The sequence below is a fragment of the Neodiprion virginianus genome, chromosome 4 (genome assembly GCF_021901495.1).
Source record: "Neodiprion virginianus isolate iyNeoVirg1 chromosome 4, iyNeoVirg1.1, whole genome shotgun sequence".
NCBI classification, from domain to species: domain Eukaryota; kingdom Metazoa; phylum Arthropoda; class Insecta; order Hymenoptera; family Diprionidae; genus Neodiprion; species Neodiprion virginianus.
In genome coordinates, this window is record NC_060880.1 from 9,042,547 (window position 1) to 9,063,281 (window position 20,735).

General features: G+C 37.0%; 1 protein-coding gene across 3 annotated transcripts in view; it reads right to left on the bottom strand.

Annotated features, from left to right (window-relative positions):
* Positions 1-20,735, bottom strand: part of LOC124302050 (DNA-dependent protein kinase catalytic subunit-like) — a 112,379-nt gene that overhangs the window by 8,395 nt on the left and 83,249 nt on the right. For 2 of the 3 annotated variants that reach the window (XM_046757810.1, XM_046757809.1), the window contains exons 9-14: positions 15,969-16,222; positions 7,379-9,687; positions 6,858-7,223; positions 6,625-6,780; positions 2,337-5,818; positions 585-1,116 (exon numbers count right to left, since the gene is read on the bottom strand). In XM_046757810.1, coding sequence (XP_046613766.1) covers positions 585-1,116; positions 2,337-5,818; positions 6,625-6,780; positions 6,858-7,223; positions 7,379-9,687; positions 15,969-16,222 — 7,099 coding nt within the window. The remainder of the gene's footprint in view (positions 1-584; positions 1,117-2,336; positions 5,819-6,624; positions 6,781-6,857; positions 7,224-7,378; positions 9,688-15,968; positions 16,223-20,735) is intronic. The other variant, XM_046757811.1, reaches the window with a different exon arrangement.

Below are 20,735 nucleotides of genomic sequence, written 5' to 3' on the forward strand. Positions count from 1 at the left end.
AATATTCCGATGACAGATTCTCATAGATTCAAGTGTAAACGAATATATTATTTCAATTACCTGAACTTCATACCGCAAGCGTCATATTTTGGGTCAAAGAATCACCCCTAACAGTTTTAGCAGAATCTGCGATCCAGAGCTCTGATACTTTCCTTGTTAGTTAAGCGGACGTTACACTTTCTCATTGTCAGTCGAAAAAAGTTAACGCCTTCCGAACATAACATGAGATAATGAGTACTATTTACAATCAAAAAAAGAAAATGTGAAGTAATAAATTGTGAATAAATTTAGTTAAAGTGGTACAAATAAAAAATACTCAACTATGAAATGAGAATATTTGTGGTTGAGTTCTCCTGAAATGCCCCACATATATGCAAGAAGTTTACTACTTTAGCATCGATTATACAATCCTAATCTTTTATGTCACAAGAATTTTTAAATCAGATGAATATGTGTTACATAATTATACGATAAAAAATTTTATACAAGGTCGATGCGAAGTAGAAATTTCTCATTTAGAATTTGTTAATATAAAAGCATCATTTTATAGTCTAATAATCAATATACTAACTAATTTTTATTACCTGTAATTCTTTTCCGAATTTCTCACATCCGAATATACTCTGTACGATGTCATAATCATTCATACATTTGTATATATTTGCTAATTGTAGCCAGTTGTTCTCTGCGTCACAAATTTGAACCTCACATTTGGATCTTTTGGGTAAAGGTTCTGTTTTTTCTGGCGAGTCACTAGAAATAATTTTTTCTTCCAACAAAATTGCTCCCAAAGGTAATAAACCAGAAGACTTTGATACTCTTGCTATCAAATTCGGATTCATCCGAATTTCATCCAAATTCAACACTATTTCTAATACAGTTGCAATAAGAGGTTTAGAACTCTGGTTGTTCTTGAGAATACGTTCCAAACTTGGAAAAAGTTTTTGAAGAAATGCCTGTTTTTGATCAACTGACATTTCTTTCAACATTGAACAAAATAATGCCACTGTTAAATCTCTGGCAACGATTTGATCGTTCTTCGCTAATTCTTGCAATGGTTTTATCAAACTGGAATGTGTAATTTCAGTATCTGGGAAATCCCCGATCCTATATTTTCTGTAATAAGAATGAAATTGAATTTTTAGTAAACGGTAAACAACAGTTGATTTATTGCATAGGGTGGAGTAGGGAGAGATACCGCATGCAGTGTATTTTCATTGCGTGCAAATATACAATTCTCTAAACATAATTTTTATTTTCTATCGAGATATTGCGCTGGACGAGCATCAATATTGCTATCAAAGTTATGTCAAGCTAGATTTCGATAGATTTTTATTTTCATCCATAGCGATATTGAACGATATTATACAGTAATCAGTAAAGAAGCGAATGCTCGCAGAGTTGAACAGGTATATTTGATTTTGCCTCCCTGAAACTTCACGTAGGGAGTACATTTATATTGAAACCCCTGTCCATGTCACAGTTATCGTGATTGTCACAGTTGAATCAAGATCTTGTGGTCCTGCTTAAGATATAAGTTCCGTGTTTCGAAGCTTAATCAATGTTGATAATAAATAATCAACTGCGGCGTATTTCCCTACACTTTGATAGAGATGCTGCGCGAAAAGAGGGGATATATATCGCGGCATATTGGTATGGTTGAAAATATAAAAAAATGTACTATTTCGTGTTATTAAGAGTAGCTGGTTTGTAACGATTGTGGATTTTCAGGATTCTCCAACTTGTAAATAACCCCTGCCAACGGATAATCTTTGTCCTTGGGGATGTAAGATTTTTTTTAATAAATGAAAAAGAGCTCCTCTTATTGGGAAGTAAAAAACATGATTTTATTAACCAAGAAACGAAGTCCCAAGATTTTATAGACTGATTTATGTGTTACATGGTAGGAGAATTATTGTCAAACGAAGAAAATCAGGAACTGAATTATACATGAACGGTGCAATAAATGGCTGTGCATCCTTTGCGGAAGATACAACAAGAATCGTGGAAACACGAATGTCGGAAACATGTGTTTGAAATCACGAAGCATCTCTCCCTCGCCTCTGTCGCGTCTCTTCCATCGTGTGTGGGTAAGATATCGCTTTCGACAATTTTTTACCTCATATTTTATATTGAAATGAAAGTTTTTTAAATGGTCCTTAATAATAAGTTACAGTTGAGAAAATATTCACAAATTCAGTAGTATTTTTATATTTATTTTTATGGCAGTTATAAACTTCTTACAATAAGTTCGGCATCTCTCCCTATTTTACCATTTATTTTTTATGCTGGAAAAAATTCCAAATGTTATTACTTCTTACGCAGATCTTGCTTACCTGTACAATTTGATGCTATTTTGCTGGCTACTTATTTCGTCCTTCAATATTTCGTTTTGGTGCAAATTTTTTGTAATTTGTACTCGTCTCAAATTGTGGTTTGTAAACGTAGTATTCTGTAAGAACCTTTGAGACTTTATATTTTTCGAAGGTGGTGGAATTTTTTCAACATCTGTTCTTGAGTCAGTCAATTCATCATTCGAAGTTCTACCAGAGAGATTAGAAAAAGATTCATCTCCACATACAGTTTGCTTAAACTGTAAGGATTGCGAAGCTCGCAAAAATAAACTTTGATTCAAAGATTGATTAAACCGAGTGAATATTGGGTTAGACTGTGAATAATACTGGCTGATACGGCTAACGAAGGATGACGTAAATAGTGGTACTACTAATCCGGTGTACGCTGAGCGTCGTGGTATCGTCACTTGATAATCTTCGAATTTGCAACTGCTTAATGGTTCAAACATCTTTTTTTCAAATGCAGGATCTTTACTAACAAGATGCAACATTAACAATGGCACAATTGGTAAATACGTTGATTCCAGGTGGATATCATACATATTGAAAATTTGCAGTATCCTTTCGTTGCATTTGTCTGGTATATTTCCATCTTGCGACCAAAATTGTAAAAGTTTATTTTGTAAGGTCTCATTTGGGTCCAACAGTCCCATCAGTAAGATGCGTTTGCTTAAAGCTTTCAACTCCATTACTGCGTCGTTGTCTTCAATATTATCGTTGTACTTTTTATACGTAGCTATGAAAACATTCATAACTATTTCTCTCTGCTCTGTAGAAGCATTTCTTGAATATGGAACTATTAACTGAGCCAATGGCAAGTAGTTTGATGGACTAAGAATATCCAGCAATTTTTCAACCATTCTGAGAGCAACTTTCTGACAGATCTCGATTTTATTTTTTAGGATATCTTGAAACTTCATATATCTTAACTCTGTCATGATTTCTGTTTCAGTGAACTTTGGAAGAGCTGCCAAAAGGAGCTCAAGACATTTTGCCTTATTAGACACATCGACATTGAAAAAGTGAGATGTCAGTTGTTGAAAACAATAATCAACGATATTTGGATAGAATTTATGTATTGCATGAATACATTTGATATATTTGTTATGATTTTCATGTGATTTATTTATAATTGATCTTTGTACATTACTGATGATCTGACCTTTTTTCTCATTCTCATCGACGGATTCAAAATATTCTAGAATCAATCCGAAGGCGTTGCACACGTGTAAAACAATTTCTTCGTCCTGGTTTTCTAATACCTCATTCAAATATATCAAAACCTCAGGCCTCGATGCTAATGTTTCTTGTTTCTTGTTGCACAGAAAAATCAGGATCATGCGAATTGTAAATCTAGGGGATGCTTCTGAAGTATAAAGAATACTCTCAGGAACATCTAAACAAGATTGCCATGCTTCGATAATCATGTTGATTAATTCAATGTTGTATTTGTATATATGTCGTTGATGACTATCCGCATTTTTCATTACCAATTCCAACAAATTCTGAGCTAAGCGTTTTTCATCATTCCCGGATGGAATAGCTATACTCTGCCAGTCCAGCAGCATAATTAAGATGTCCTTGATCACATAGTTCATAATGCGATAAGTTTGGAAGTGTAGAATGAGAAATTTCAACAGTGGATTGATAAAGGACTTTCCATATGGCTTAAACACCTTCTGTAAATTTAGAATAATTTTGACCATGAAAAACTTCACATTGTATACCATTGTAGAACTCAGAGACGAATGGAAGCATAGCATCCACTGTGGCATTGATACATTTTCACCGTCATTTGGTAAATTGAAAATGTTTTTTGATATCATGTGCGTAATGAGCCCACATACGGGTGCCATACATTCATGGTTATTAAAATCGTCCAACTCAAACGTCAGAGACATCATTTCTTCGGTGCCTACACTTTCTGAAGTGGTATTAGATTTTAGATCAGAATGATACATATCATAACAGGATAAATCTTCATTCAATGTTGATGCAATTAGGTTATAACTCATAACAGTTGAATAACTGTGTATTTTATTTGAACTGGATTGCTTTTTAATGTTGATTAACTTCCTGTGTTCTTTCGGTATTTCTTTGAAATCTTGCGTAAACTGATATTTTCTATTTGTATCAATAATGTTCTCCCATATCAATTGACCTTTTGATTTATTCTCGGCAAATGGTAGAATGTAGAAGTGCTCTTCGCATTTCAAACTCACAATAGCTATTGAACAATTGTATGCTGCGCAATGCAGGAGGCGCATCAATTCTTTGTGATCAGGATTACTAGACTTCAATTTTCGAATACCTAAGACATTCATATTTAGTTGTTGAAATAACTCCTTACCCGTCTCTACTTTAACAATTGCATTTTGCACTATTTTACTATTGACGCTAGTTAATTTCTGTAACGGAACTGTTGCAAACATAATTTCGAATAGATTGTAACACCCAATCTTGGAGACTATAAGATTTTTCATGTCGGACTCGTCATCAGGAAGGTGTTGTAATATCAGATTGTACATTTCTTTGATGGTTTGTTCGAAAAATTGTGCGATTGCGTTAAGTTTACAGAAATAAATACACTTGAGAAGCAGTTTTTTCAGGATATCTAATCTCGATTGAAAGTTTCTTGTATTCATAAAATATTTGTGTAGAATTATCAGAGATTTTTGTGAATCTTCCACGGATATCTCGCTGAAGTAAGCAGTTAAGTACTTGTATGAATAATCATCCCAGAGATATCCAACATTGCCAATTGTAACGTGTATCACACAATCAAAAAACGTGACGGATTTCAGTGATGGTAAATGGTACAGCAGCGTTTGAAATGATGTAATTATTGTAGAATGTTGCAAACTGTCTTTCACGAGATCGTTCATATTGCCCGGAAAATAATCATCTTTTATTTTATACAAGCAGCGTGTGAATTCGTGTTGATTATGAGCAGTTTCGTCCGTAATGCAAGGCAAAAAGCTTGCCAAGATCTGGGTTTTATATTGTAAATCCAAATAGCCCATAAACTGTTTCATTATCCAGGAATATAATGCATTTGATTTCTTGCACATTTCAGATGGTTTTCTTGAAAATTGTACTAGCACCGAGTACAAGTTTATTATCTTCACGTTTTTTTCATCGTCACTTGTCAGATCGCGAAAGACAGGAAATCTGTTTACGAGTTCCTCTTCCAAATTTTCCAGAAATTCTCCACAACTTTTTTTATTGTTCTTAACATAAATCAGTAAGTCTTCCAGTATTGCAAGAACAACTTTGAACTTATCTCGCAATGAATCGCTTAATAATGTATCTATGCTTTTGGTTGTGTGTTTCAAGAGATTCCGAAAAATCGTCGTCCGAAATAAACTCATGAAATATTCTCCGTGGAGTACAGTTGTCGAATTCTCATGAATTAATTCTGTTCTTGTGTCGACTATATCCACCAAGGCTATTACCATTCTCGGCTGAAAAGTAGTAAAATACAGATTCAGGTACTGATTTATTGAAATTTGATGACTATAGCTTAAGAGCATAGCCAGTTCTTAAGCGCATTGTTCACTTGTTCAACGATTATCATACGGTACGCGGGGCGGCGGGCGGGGGGACAAAGTAGCAGCATAAACCATAGGTATTCAATGAGGCAGGCACTCATCATTTACGGTGGTGACATTGGGGGCCAACATACAACAGTTAAGAAGACGAAGTCTGAACAAATCCTTAATTATAACATTTGCTATTGTGTGACGGAATGATTTTAAAAAAATGTTCATTATAACAAAAGATTATGGACTGTTTCTTTGTCAAAGATCCAATTTTTTTTCATTGGGTTAACATCCTGTTTTACAGATTCCAAAAAAATATCCAGTCTTCAATAGAAAATCTAATCAATGATTTGTTCAAGATTCGAGTCAATCGGACTAATAAATTTTGAGATTACATTCACGCCGTTGGAAAATACCGTGACTGAACATGTTTCCTGTATCAACAATAAGTCTGTTGTCAATTAATATTTTCTGATGAAAAAACTGAAACTTTATAAAACCTTGGATTTACTGTGTGAAAAAATTCTAGCTTGCCTATCGAATACCCGCGAACAAAAATTCTTGAAAACCGACGAGTTGTTAAATACATAAAATTTACGAGACTAGAGTTCCATTACTAACATCGAATTTCATCCAATTTTGAGTCAGATCATGTTTTAGATTGATTATTAGAAGAAGGACCCATTGAATGGAACAGGTATTTAGCCAATATACGATTCATTACGTACTTCGAATTTGAGGGACAGGTATTCGAGCAAGAGTTCTAAGTATTCCTTTACATCTGATTCCACGTTTACTGCAACCTCTTGACCATACCGTTCTTTTTTCAGAGAATCAAAAATTTCTATCATTTTTTTGGCTGGGTCGATATTTTCGAAAGGTTGCTGAAACAAAAATTAACAGGCTTTAATATAATTAACTATTTCTAACTATATTTGCAAATTGGAAATGCTATACACACATTGTATAATTTTCCACATTTGTCTACTGTATGCAACATAATTAATCCTTTCAAATGGTTTGTTGATGTGATAATTGCATCAGTCTTAGATGCCAGCGTAATGTTTGCGAAATCTCTGTATTTGTCGTGGATCTCGATTGTAATTAATGCTCTCATTTGCGTAATGTATTTGTCGTCCAAATTCACTATCAATACACTCAGCAGCTGTTGAATGCGTAATTGCAAATCCTCCATTATGACCAAGTTTCCAAAGTCAAATCCAATTGTATTAGGTTTGAAAATAGTTGCAAATATCACTGAAAATAATTCTTCGTTCCAGTAAAATGTAGGTACATGTAAAGATGAACCTGTATTCGCTTGGGTTCCCTGTAAATATAAAAATATATTTTTTTCCAAATTACAGATTTTTAGTGCTGCGAGTGAAAACATTCACTGTGTCCTGGATGCTCCAACTAATAAATTATTTCAAATGTATTGTTTGTTACGAAAATAGCTTGTGATATAGCTTGGTGATGACTCACCAGTTTGTTGAGTAGTAACGTTGTGAAATCGAATATCTTGAGAATGGTTTCAAATTGCAATGCTTGAAGCTCTTGAAATTGATTTGCGGTTTCTGTTGATTCATCATTTTGTTCTTGTTTTACGTTTATCAAATACACAAAATTGATTATACAATTGAAAATCATGTCCTTGTTTGCATTTATATCAGTCAGTAAGAATTCTAAACCTATCACGCTTTTGTCAAGAAGCCAAACGTAACAATACAATGTTCTCAAAAGCGGTTTTATGGTCTCTTCTGATAAGGTTTCTATTTTTGGGCGTAGATGTTTCAAAATAATCTGATTTAATCCGAGCATTCCATTGCATTTCACATAATTTGAAACGAACTCTTGGATGGAAACAAATCCAGGTATATATTTAGATATAACTAGGAGAATTTCCATGCTTTTAGATCTCAAAATGTGGTCTAAAGATCCACACTGAACCAACAGCCAATTGGCAGCATCTTCGAGTGAGGTCCCTTTAAATTCTGCAGGTTGTCGCCGCTGGGAATTTTGAGTGTTCAAAATTATGTGCTTATTTTCAATTACTTTCTCAATATGTTTAAGGGACTTCAATATTTGCTCGTTATTACATCCCTCTGTACTTTTAATGAAGTAAAATAACAACTCTAACCAGTATATGTTGATTATCACGTCACTTTCACGTAAGATTCTGCATAGATAGTTAAATGCGACAGCAGCTCCAATTCTCTTTTCTAAAGACGGATGTATCGCGAAATTCGACATTTTACTGACAACCACTGCTATGTTTGTCGATGATGTTTGTAATTCATCATCGGTGGAATGCTTGATGGACCATTTAACGAATTCAGCTAAACAGACACCAGAGAAATCACTCAGTGCCATATTCGTTTGATAAGTCAACGAGTCGAAAAGTATTTCAATCAAATAATCGGTTTCCGCTGATCGTGACATGATTTTTGAACTATACCAGTGAGTCAGCTGTATCATCAATGGACAAAATAATTGTTGTATAACTTGATCAGAGTCCGATCCAAGTCTTAGTATAGCCGGGCATATTTTTTTGAAAACTGGCAGTAAAAGATCAGGATTGGATGATAAAAATTGCATTGTTTTTCCGAGCATGATAATTGTAACAGAATGCAACACTTCGCATGCTACTATTCTGGTACGCCTGTCGATGGAGTGTAATGCCAATTGAATAGTTCTCGGTAAAATTGCGTCAAGATAAATCTCAGGTTTTATATCTTGATATAATAGAGTATATTTCAGTGAATTTCTATTATTAAGGAGAGTTCCATTGTCGAAGGATTGATGAGTTCCAATATTTGAAGTTACTTCGGAACTTAAACAACCAAAAAATAACAAAATTCTTCTCTGAAATTCATGTGATGTTTCCTCGTGATCAGTCAGAACAGCATTCTTAATTTTTTTCATTTCAGTGAATCGAATTTCCTGCGATGTCTCCGGAGCACTTTCGTTACTCTGCAGGAAATATTCTAAGCTAGGAACTATCTGAATCAAAAAATTGTTCATTCTCTCTCCTCTTATTACTTTTGTCCACTTCTCCAATGTGTTAAGTGCAGATTGAGCAAGTTTGAAATTACTTTGTCCAATTCCAAAAGCTGATTTAAAAGCAGAAACCAATTGGTCCAGCATAGTTTCGACAATAGGAGCTGGTATCTCGAAAATCATATTGAAACAAGAAAGTTGTAATTCGGTAGAATAGCTAGATAATTTTTCAATAGTGTCAGATAAATATTGAATTACGAATTTGGGCATTTCGTTCAATAACCCCTCTTTACGCGTATCGGACGACAAGTTAAATAATCGCAATAGTCCATGTGTGAGTTTATAAAACCCTGATATAGATGGATTTTGCTTAGATTTTCTTATAATCTCACAAAGAAACCAAGTCAGTTGCGATTCCATTAAGACTGGTTCCAATTCTTCAATTATGTCCACAAATAAATCAACCAGATTTATGAACACTCGAAAATCTGTGTCATTTGAAGCCACAGGTACATCGAATACTTCATCTTCGCATGACGTGTTAATATTCTCAATATCCAAATTCAGTTTCCGTATGAGCTCGACACAAGTTTTGATCATATTATTAGATATTTGTTTCGAAATCATAAAAGCTTCAGTATCATCTGTGATTTTATTTTTGCGGATCAGTTGTTGCCACAACGGTAAGTAGTTTTTGTAGCACACTGGACGCTCGTTCATATTTTTTACTTCACGTTCTCTCTCCGCATCAACATATAATGAATGTGAACAACTCCATATGATGCCTTCGTATACTAGAAAACGGACATGATAAAAATAATATTACTGTCATCTAGCAAGAGTAATTCTGTCAATTATTTAGAATATGAAACATGCTATATTAGTGCATTTTAGACAATATTTAGACTATTCTGGGTAAAAAGAAATGCTGTCGATTGTACGTATGCATTGGGAAATCGCTCTGGTGAAAACATTCTCAGTTAATTTTCCCGTATAATTCTACAAAATATCGATACAAAGATCTGTGTATTGCAACTCTATCATCTTCATATAGTAATACGCAAATAACTCAACATTGAATCATAATCAAAACCAAATAATGGAAGAAAACAACTAATCTATAACGTCACGGCACCAATTCAGAAAAAGGTATCATCACATCATTTTCATCTTGCTGACAACATTATAACTACGTAGTACGAAATAGAAGCAGTTAGCCGTAGAGACCTTGATATTATAATTTACTTAGAGATATCAGGAGAGTCCGGTAGATGGAGGTTTCATTTTTGATTCACCCGGCATTTTCCCACGTTGAAACGGAAACGCTATAAGGTATCACTTTAATGCAAACCGGACAAATCACCGTAGCTAGATGAAATGTAGAAAACAAAAGGACAACCCGACATTTTCGAATTTAGTTTGAAGCTAAATTCCTGCACTGTCCAAACTCTGCTTACAACATCTCCAACAATAACTTGTTTCATATAGGCTTGTTTATCTAAATCTCTTTTGAGGTATTGCACAGTAGCCTGCGTGGTATTGTAAATTAAAGCAGCGTCAAACTGTGATTTATCATGTATGTAAAACCATCAGTAGGTCTGCCAGCATCAATGAATAGCGTAGTTTCTGAGCAGCTGTAAACGATTGCGCTACCGAGTTGGAAATGAAATCTTGGAAGATTCCTCATACTTGCGTTTTATTCGTCAAAAACGGCATCTCATAATCACACGTGGATTCCTCTTTTCACGTTAAGTAATATCATCAATTGTTTTTTCCCTGAGCCAGCATCTGGACAGTTATGAAAAAGTCAAAAGTAATGTATATTTATTCATAAAAACAAAACAGAATTTGAAAGAAAGACGCCGATAAGATTTCTGCATTGGCGAACATTCACCACTAAGAAACTGATATTATTCCGTCCTGCTTCAAATGAGAAAATTTCAAAATTGTATCTATCTATCATATTATCTTCAATGAACATAAGTTATAACCGCCAACAGTACTCTTACCGTACTACAGCCTATGGTAGCACTTAAGAGTCACAGTTCACGGTGGCATAGTTGTGTCATGCAACAGTTAGGCACCAGACATTTTTTTTTAAAACTATTTTTCGACGTGGGCTCTCAATAAAAAGCGACTCCGCAAGAAAAAAGAGTATCGTGAATTGAGCCCATGCGACTCGAGCTATAAGCTGTTTTACTTTGAATATGAATTTAGCAATATCTTATATTGGAATAAACCGAAATTCATCAATATTTTGTTCAGTCAATATCTCAGTTTAAGACATCGTTTGATTGTATGGCGATTAATGAGAAGTTCCGTATTATTGTGAAAATTCATTTCCATTCGAAATAAATGTAGGCGTTTGGCATACAATTCCTGCGATTCTACAATTTAATCATCTACATGAAGTAAGAGTCGTTTAAACCCAGTTTTTAGATGTCTACTCGGTCTACAACGGTCGACGTTTGTTTTCATAGGCAACGGCGACGGGGGGTTCTTCAATTATTACGCATTGGAGCACGTGAAGTCTAGGTACACCACTAGTCCAGGAAACGGGTAGAAAAAAGGGCAGTTTTATGTCACGGCGCGCGGCGTGCAGAAAGGATGAGACCTGCGGATTCTGGTAGCGAAACATTCAACACAACTCAATTTTGTAAGTTTCAGTGCGAACTGACTACACAACACACAAATCACAGAACGATGTGAACAGAACCAATTATGCCTCGTGTCTCGTTCTCCGATCACTAGGTAGTACCGCTAGAGTACGCAGATGCCGCCACAAGCTTCAGCGTCTAAAACTTTTCCAATCAGCTAGCCGGCTCATGCTCTCGCTCGCGCTCGTCATAACGCTTTTTGTGCGCGAAGCGAGAGGCCACAGCTCAGCACGTGGGAGGTATTTTGAGGTTAACAATGGGAAGAAAGAGGAATCGGTCACCTTCGTTGAAGAAGTTGAACGCTCAGTTGAAGGAGGTCCAAGAGCATATTGCTAAAAAGTTAAAGGAAGATGGGCTACAGCCCGACGACAGGGTGAATAAAAATGCGGATTTAATCAACGAATTACTCGAGGCTACACCGCCGTCTCCGCCGCCGAGAAAGGAGGACGTTGAGACAGATTCAGCAGGTAGGTCAAGTGGTCAGAGGCACGTTTGTTTAGAGGCATGGTTGCTCAGAAAAGCAATGAGTTTACACGAGAGGTAAAACAGATCGCACAGATGGACGACGAGCTCACACGAGAGGTGAGACATGTCGTACGTTTTTGCCGATGAGCTCACACAGAAAGTGAGACATGTCGGACATTTCTACTAGGTTTATGCAGAGACCTCGGTGTCGAAAATGTATAACCTAGAAATCTTGCCCTTCTAGATTCGCAAGAAGACGACAGAGAAGCGTCGGACGATCTAGAGGAGGACAAAGAGAACGATGACTCGACTAATCGAGCGGGCACAGACGAACCGCCGACTGAAGAATTCGCGGAATTAGACAGCGAGACGCTGCAGCTCTTGAGTGACGACGAGGAGTCGGACAAAGGCAAGAAATTTAGTTTGCATCCTAAGTTAGCCAGTACTTGGCAGAAAATTTTGTCGGAAGGATTAAAGAAAGAGAAAAAGATGGCACTGCTGGACAGATACCCGAGAACGGGAAATTGCCCCTTCCAGACGCCTAAGCTCAATGTTGAGATTGAAGCGAGTATTAAGGAAGCCAGCCTAAATAGAAATAAATTTTTTGCAGCTGATTTGGACCTGTGTGGCTCTAGAATATCAGCTTTGGGATCTGGAATCTCCATGATATTTAATGGCTCAACACAAGAAATCGATACCAAGGAATTGTTGACGAGACTAATTGAGTCAGGCAAATTAATGTGCGAGTTGCACAATCAATTAATAAAGGCAAGAAAAGCCTTTCTCTATCCATGCGTCGACAAGAAACCTCGAAAGATCTTAGATAACACACAGCATGGAGAATTTTTATTCGGTCCCGATTTATCACAGAAGATTAAGACTGCCAAGGCGGTAGAAAAGTTGGGCTTGTCAATAAAGCAACCAACGGCAGAGAAAAAGCAGACATTCCAAGCGTCGTCATCTTTAAACTGGCGAGGCCCGTCTGCACGACGCCGAGGCAAGGCGAGTTTCAGGCGCTTCCAGAGAAACTCCGGCCAGTACGGATCGCAAGGATTCGCCCGCCAGCCGAACCTTCAACAGAACAACCAGACGCAACAGAACCCGACCAGCGCGAACTTCAAGAAGTAGAAGCGGTAGGTCGTATAGCGGGACGTTTGAAACAGTTTTTAAATGCCTGGTCCGATATAACGAGTGATTCGTTTATTTTGCAATGCCTAAGAGGGTATAGAATAGAGTTTAGTTCTAAACCATTTCAAAAGAAAGCTCCGAGATGTAATTGTTTAAACAAAAAAGACGAACCCCTTTTGGGAGAAGCTATAGCAAATTTATTAAATTTGGGCGCGATTAAGAAAGTTTCGAAATCAAGTAAACAATTTGTTTCATATTATTTTTTAGTGCCGAAAGCAAATAAGAAGATGCGATTTGTATTAAATTTGAAGAAATTAAATAGGTTCATTCCTAAAAATCATTTTAAAATGGAGGATTTTAGGACAGCTTCGAAATTAGTTTCAGAGGGATGTTTTATGGGTTCGATAGATCTAAAAGATGCTTACTTATTAATTCCGTTGCATAAAGCAAGTCAAAAATATGTATGTTTTGAATGGAATAATGTGAGGTACGAATGGAATTGTATCCCATTCGGACTGAATGTAGCCCCCTGGTTATAAACGAAAATTATGAAACCAGTAGTAAATTTTCTGAGGAGCAAGAATTTGCTATCGGTAGTGTATTTAGACGATTGGTTATGTTTTGGAGATACATATAATGATTTTTTACGAAACCTAAATTTAACTATACAGACGTTAGAGTCCTTGGGTTTTATCATTAATAGGCAGAAAAGTAGTTTAATTCCACAGAATAGGTGTCAGTTTTTAGGCTTGATTTTAGATTCAATAAATACGACAATTGAACTACCAGAGTCAAAAAGACAACAAATTGTCAATTTAATGAAGGAATTAAGAGGTAGGGGAACTTGTACTATAAGAGAATTACAATTAATGCTTGTAGAGCTGCTTTATCTTTAATTTTAGGTGATAGAATAGGTAAAGACCCTACGATAAGTAGGTTACTTAAGGGTATTTATAACAATAGACCAGCAAAGCCAAAATATGATAGAATATATGATCTAGATCCTGTATTATCAGAGTTAGAGAAACTATATCCTCTGGAGAGATTGAGTCTACCAGAGTTGACTGATAAATTAGTAGTCTTATTAGCATTAATCACTGCACACAGAAAACAAACAATCTCCTTGATCTCAATAAAAAATATAATCAGAAAAGCTAGAGGATATGAAATAGAGATTCCTCAGAGAGTAAAAAACTCCAAATCAGGAACGTTTCAACCATTACTGCTTTTACCGGAGTTTACAGAGAAACCCGAGTTATGTATTGTTCAGACTCTAAATAGATATTTAGAGGTAACAAAAGATTTGCGTAAAGAGAGCGATAAGTTAATCATTACGGCTAGAAATCCTCACAGGGAGGCATCCAAAGATACCATAAGTAGATGGATAAGAGCATTTTTAGTTAAATGCGGAATAGGCAAGGAGTTTGCTCCGCATAGATTACGTCATGCTGCTACGTCAGCAGCTTTGAAAAAAGGAATAGATTTAAGTGTAATTAAGAGTTTAGCCGGATGGTCTAATAGGTCTAATGTCTTTAACCGTTTTTATAACAGACCTATTGTCCCAGATAGGAGCGAATTTGCAGAGGCAGTAGTGTTAAGGAGAGAATCAATAACAAATTGTTAGTTTGTATTTTGTAATTTTGTATGAAAAGTTCATATTGTTCAGAAGAATGTATTCAGGTTCCATAAAAAAAAAAAAAAAGATCTTTTAAATGTAGGAACCAGCTCTAAACATCTACCTAGTGATCGGAGAACGAGACACGAGGCATAATGGACGGATCAAGCGAGCCCGCCGAAGGCGGGCGAAGCTAGATCACGATTATGCCGAGAGTCTCGTTCGAAAGATCACTCCCACCCTTAAACGCATATGAAAAGTATATGCATATATCGAAAAACCTCATATCAGTTTTTTCTCCCACCCAAGATAAATTTTAGCAACAACAAGGCATGCAGGCAACAAAACTCTGAACTCATGACGAGCGCGAGCGGGAGCATGAGCCGGCTAGCTGATTGGAAAAGTTTTAGACGCTGAAGCTTGTGACGGCATCTGCGTACTCTAGCGGTACTACCTAGTGATCTTTCGAACAAGACTCTCGGCATAATCGTCCATTATACTTCAGAGTTTTAACCTAAAATGTAGCTACTGAAGCTAATATACTACATTAATCAATCAATCAATGAAGTGAACCTTGCTACTGCAGCGTTGTCAAGTGTGCTAGAAAATATGAAGTCCGAAAAGTATTTAAAGTTGATAAAAAATCATGCAGATGGCATTCAAAATCGTAACTAAAAACATCATCACCAGCAGAAATTGGAAAGTAAACTCGATATGGAACCCAAAATATCAGGCTTTTGAATAAAACACTACGAAAAACACCTCAACGATCAGACAGACAATCCGGATTTCAACGACAATTGGAATCTTGAATGTTTCTCAGCAGCGTTCAAATTTGTAGAAGGAATCACAAAGTAAAAAGCAAACATTTTACGAAAACAGAATGTGTGATTCTCTAAAAAACTGTACAAGTTACAGGAAAATCCAACAGACTACCGGAGTAAATTTTCACCAGAGCGAGACCATAACACTTTCCAACCGTTATCAGTTTTAGTAAAAGAATACTTATTCTGAGAGTTGCCACATTTTTTGCGATCATGTAATCAGATTTTCAAAAACACCGAATATTTTTTTTGTTTGAGATACCGCCTTAGAAACAAAGATCGATATTGCTTTCAATATCCCACAATTTTTTGACGGTGACAACTTACTGAGAATTCACGAATTTATCGATTCTCTGTTTTGTAAGTTGGGTACAAAATTTACTTACCTAATTGCCGAATGAATTCGTCGTGTGAGCGTCTACATACTTTTCTGATATTATGAATTGTTTTCATTAATGAATCCACTGCTAGCAAATGTTTAGTACTAGGTAGGTCGGGGAAATATTTCACGAATACCAAAGATACAAATGATAACGCAGCCATTTGATCAAGTGAAACGTCAGACATTTGTAGCAGTATCTCTGAGAGCGCAACCTGATAATATGCGATATTTTCCAACGAACCTGTTGAGTTGTCGTATCTGTAAATAAGGCACAATTAGTAATCTTTCTTTTTATTTATATTTTTAGCAATTCTTAGTTTTTTGTCTAAACGTCTTCTGTGAAATTCTAATTTCACAGACAAATTCCAATTAGATAACAATTTTTTGGGGTTCAATCATTTCTTCAAATTACATATCTTTAATTGTAATAAGAACTACATTGTTGACAGAGGCTCAAAAATGTTTGTTTGACTTTGCTATGCAAGTTTAGGAAATTGTAGAAAAATCAGCATACAATTTTTGACCAATATTAACATGCAAAACAATTCTGGATTCGATGTAAAATTTCAACTTCCAATCTTGATTGATACCTCGTGGAATGCTCAAATACTTGAAGCAATGGAAGAGACAATGTGAAAAATGATTCTTGAGTTGCGTAGTTGAAACTTGCAAAAGTAGACACATTATAATTGCGTACGGGAATCACTGCACCAATAAAAAAACTCATAATTAACAACAAAGCTGGTAGCATTTTATGCATTTATAATAATTCGCATCAGAGTTCCACTGTAAAAATCATACATTTCACGTGAATAATCTCAGCTTATCGGGAACAAATGTTTGAATCGAAAACAAATGGCCGTGACATTGGAATAGTATATTGTGTAGCGAGGGCAAAAAATAGGTCATTTTTGCCCGCATGTGAAATTTGCAGTACAGTCGCAGACTCGCACCACGAGCGAAGCAAGCCTAAGATGAATAATGCAAACACACAAGGGAAAAAAGGCCCATTTCACGGCTTTTGGTGCACACCATAATTTTAATATAACATGTATAGATTTTGGGTTGTTTTTTTACCAAAAGTTCGGGATCAAATCGCATTGATCAATGAATTGAAATACTTACGTAATCATATAATAAATATAATCTACATATACAGTGAAACCTCATTTATACGATTCGCACTTGTACGTTTTTCTCGTTTATACGTAACATTTATTTGGCCCCGGCGGTTTCCGCATATAAACCATGTAGAAAGATTTCATTTCTACGTTTCTCGTTTATACGTTTTTCACACTTATACGAATACTTATTCGGTTCCCGAACGGTATTTTCTATTCACTTATACGTCATTATGACAGCTGATTTTCTGATGGATACTCGCGTTACTGTATTTCATTATCCTACCGCTAGATGGCTGAGCCTAATGTTTCGCTTCGCAACCGCTAGATGCCGCGGCTTACAATTTATGCGTATTCGCGTATAAGTTGTCTCGAACAAGTTCTGGCGTGTTCTGGTGTGTAGTGTCACCCAATATCGTGGTACGTCATGGCAAATCCAGCAGGGGGGAGGAAAAGAAAAGCAATATCGCTGCAGAAGAAGCTGGAAATTTTAGAGGAAGTACATGATAACCCACAAGAAACGAAGATCAGTGTTGCAAAGCGGCTCGGTCTTCCATATTCAACACTGATGACAATTATCGCCAATTCGGCAGACATTAGGTCAAGTACGTCTAAGGCAGGACCTTTAGGCGAGAAAAGAACACGAACTCAAGAGGGCCGATTTTCAGACTTGGACAAAGCATTGCTCACATGGTTCCAACAAAAACGGGCCGCGAACATACCCGTTAGTGGTCCAATGCTGCAAGAGCAAGCTTTAATTTTTGCAAAAAAATTAAATGTAACTGCTGACTTCAAAGCATCGGCTGGCTGGGTGTTCAAATTTAAAAAACGTTGCGGCATAACCGGCAGAAGTGTTTGCGGGGAAGCTAACAGTGTCGACGAGGCTACTGTAGAGCAGTGGAAGAACATCGATTTGCCTCGAATCATAAAGAACTACGATCTCCGAGATATTTACAACACCGATGAGACAGGTCTGTTTTTCAATCTCCTACCATCTAAAACATTGGCTGAAAAAGGAGACCCCTGTCACGGAGGGAAACAGAGTAAACAGAGACTGACGGTGCTTCTAGCAGCGAATGCAGATGACTCCGATAAACTTCGTCCCTTGGTCATCGGGAAATCACAGAAGCCGCGTTGTTTTAAAGGCGTAAAAAGCTTTCCTACAGAGTACGCAGCAAACAAAAAAGCATGGATGACTGGAGCATTATTTGAGTCGCAGTTAGATAAGCTGAATAACAGAATGCGTCGTGAGAAGAGGAAAGTCTTGTTGTTGCTTGACAACTGTGCCGCTCACCCCCCGGCACTCCGTTTTAGCAACATTGAACTGGCTTTTTTTCCGGCCAACTGTACAAGCCATCTGCAGCCCCTGGATTTAGGAATCATCGCTGCTTTGAAGGCCAAATACCGCAAGATGCTGGTACAGCGGGCAGTCGCGGCACTCGACGCGGGAGAAACGATACCGAACTTGCATGTTCTGCAGGTGAGTTCGTGATGTTTGGAAATTTTCAACATAAGCACATAGGCCTATAAAATCGGTATTATGCATTCAAATAAGAATGTTTCCGACACGTGATGTTTAGGCAGTGTTTAAATCTTGGAATTTGTTTCTTGTCTATAGGCAATGCAACTGACCGGTATTGCATGGAACCAAGTACAGTCTGACACCATTGCCAAGTGCTTTCAAAATGCAGGAGTCGTAAAGGCGAATGATCTCGATGCCTCTTCTAACGAAGAGAATGAGCTTGAGGGTTTCGAAGAGCCCGGAGATTGGGCACAAGTGTGTGCTGGGCTTCAGTTCGAGGATTTCGTTCATTACGATGAAGACTTGAGTACATGCGCGGTACAGGATGACGATGACATTGTAACTGAAATTCTTGCACAAGACTCAGACGGGGATTCGGACGAAATAGACGAAACTGTCAAAGAAGTCCCGGTGAAATTTTGTGAAGCTTTGTCGGCACTGGAAATTACAAAGCGATATATAATGTCCAAGGTTATCGATGGTAAAGGCATGCAACTCGTCAGTGACTACGAACGTTTCATGTACGAGTGCTCGTTGGCAGAAAAGAAACAAGCCACCATTGACAGCTTCTTCAAACCTAAATAACTGAATCAGCTTTCCTTATCTGACTTTTGTTTCTATTTTACTGTGATTGTTTTTAATCCGTACTTAAGACTAAATAATATATATGATACATAGTACAAATGTAAGAAATGTGCAATATGTACAATACAAATACATATTACTGATTAATTGCGGCGAGTTTCGTTCATTCAATAATGTGTGTGGGTGTATGATTCTAACCTCGAAATGTACCTTGATTTTCTTCGGAACATACAAAATTGGGTTATATGTATATTCCAAAATTCGAAATTTCACTTGTACGATATTCTCACTTATACGTAATTTTTAGCGTACCCCTTGAAATACGTATAAGTGGGGTTTCACTGTATTTCAAAAGCCTTAATCGCCAACAATACCTTCAGAACGACTTTACTTAACCGACTAATTGACCTGGACCGACACTTGAACGAATATGAACTTGACCTGTCCAGCTTAGTAAACGCTATCCTCTTCGCTCAAAAAGGTATCGTCCACCCTAAAATTCTATCACCACAACAAATTATTTCCAGTCTTAAACATATCCAGTCACTCAGACCACAAATAGAGTTTCCTATTCCAATGGATCCAAATTACGCTGAAGAACTGATTCGAATCTCTAAATTCGACATAGCGTATTACGAACCCAGACTGCTTTATGTGATATCTATTCCGTTGCTCAACTCCGAGGCTTTTGACCTGTACCGACTGCTTCCCGTCCCCGTTAGACAGACATACGACTCTGCAAATAACAAATTCGCTTACATTCAACCTGGCAGCGACTACATAGCTATAGCACTTAACCGAGCGTCGTACTTTCAAATCTCGGAATCCAAATTTAGTAAATGCATTTTATCCTTAGGAAAATTCATATGTAAGTTGACACAACCGCTTTTCCGACCGTCGACTCACAAACTCTGCGAGGTAGACCTTTTTCTGAACCCGTCCAGAAAAATTTCAAAACAATGTGATATCAGATTGACCGCATTCGATGGAACCTACTGGACGGAATTATCATCATCTAATTCTTGGATTTTCTCAGCTTCCACTCCTGAGACTCTTCATACTCTCTGCCCAAATGACCAGACCTCTCGTGTCACACTTTCCGGTTCAGGCATTATCACCCTAGACGACCTATGTACGGCTAGTACTTCTGAGGTCACTCTCAAAACTTCGAAACGCTCACAATCTACCGAGACCCTCTCCTACGTCCCCAAAGTTACCTTGGATCTAAGTCAAGTATCCCTCAGTCTTGATTTTAATATTTCCACCGACTTATCCTTAATTGCAATCCCCCCACTCCACAAAACCTCGCACATAGATGTACATGCCTTGGCCAATACCGGACTATCGCTGCAGGATATCGCAAAACAAGCTACTGATATCAGCACACAACACCGCACACAGCGCTATATGTTGCACATCAAAGACACTCTTACTTATAGCGGTGTTAGTTTGCTATCTCTCGCAACCCTATACTTATTCTACCGTCACTCATGCCTCGGCAAGGTCATTACTCTGTGCACACATTGCAAAACAAAAAAGACGA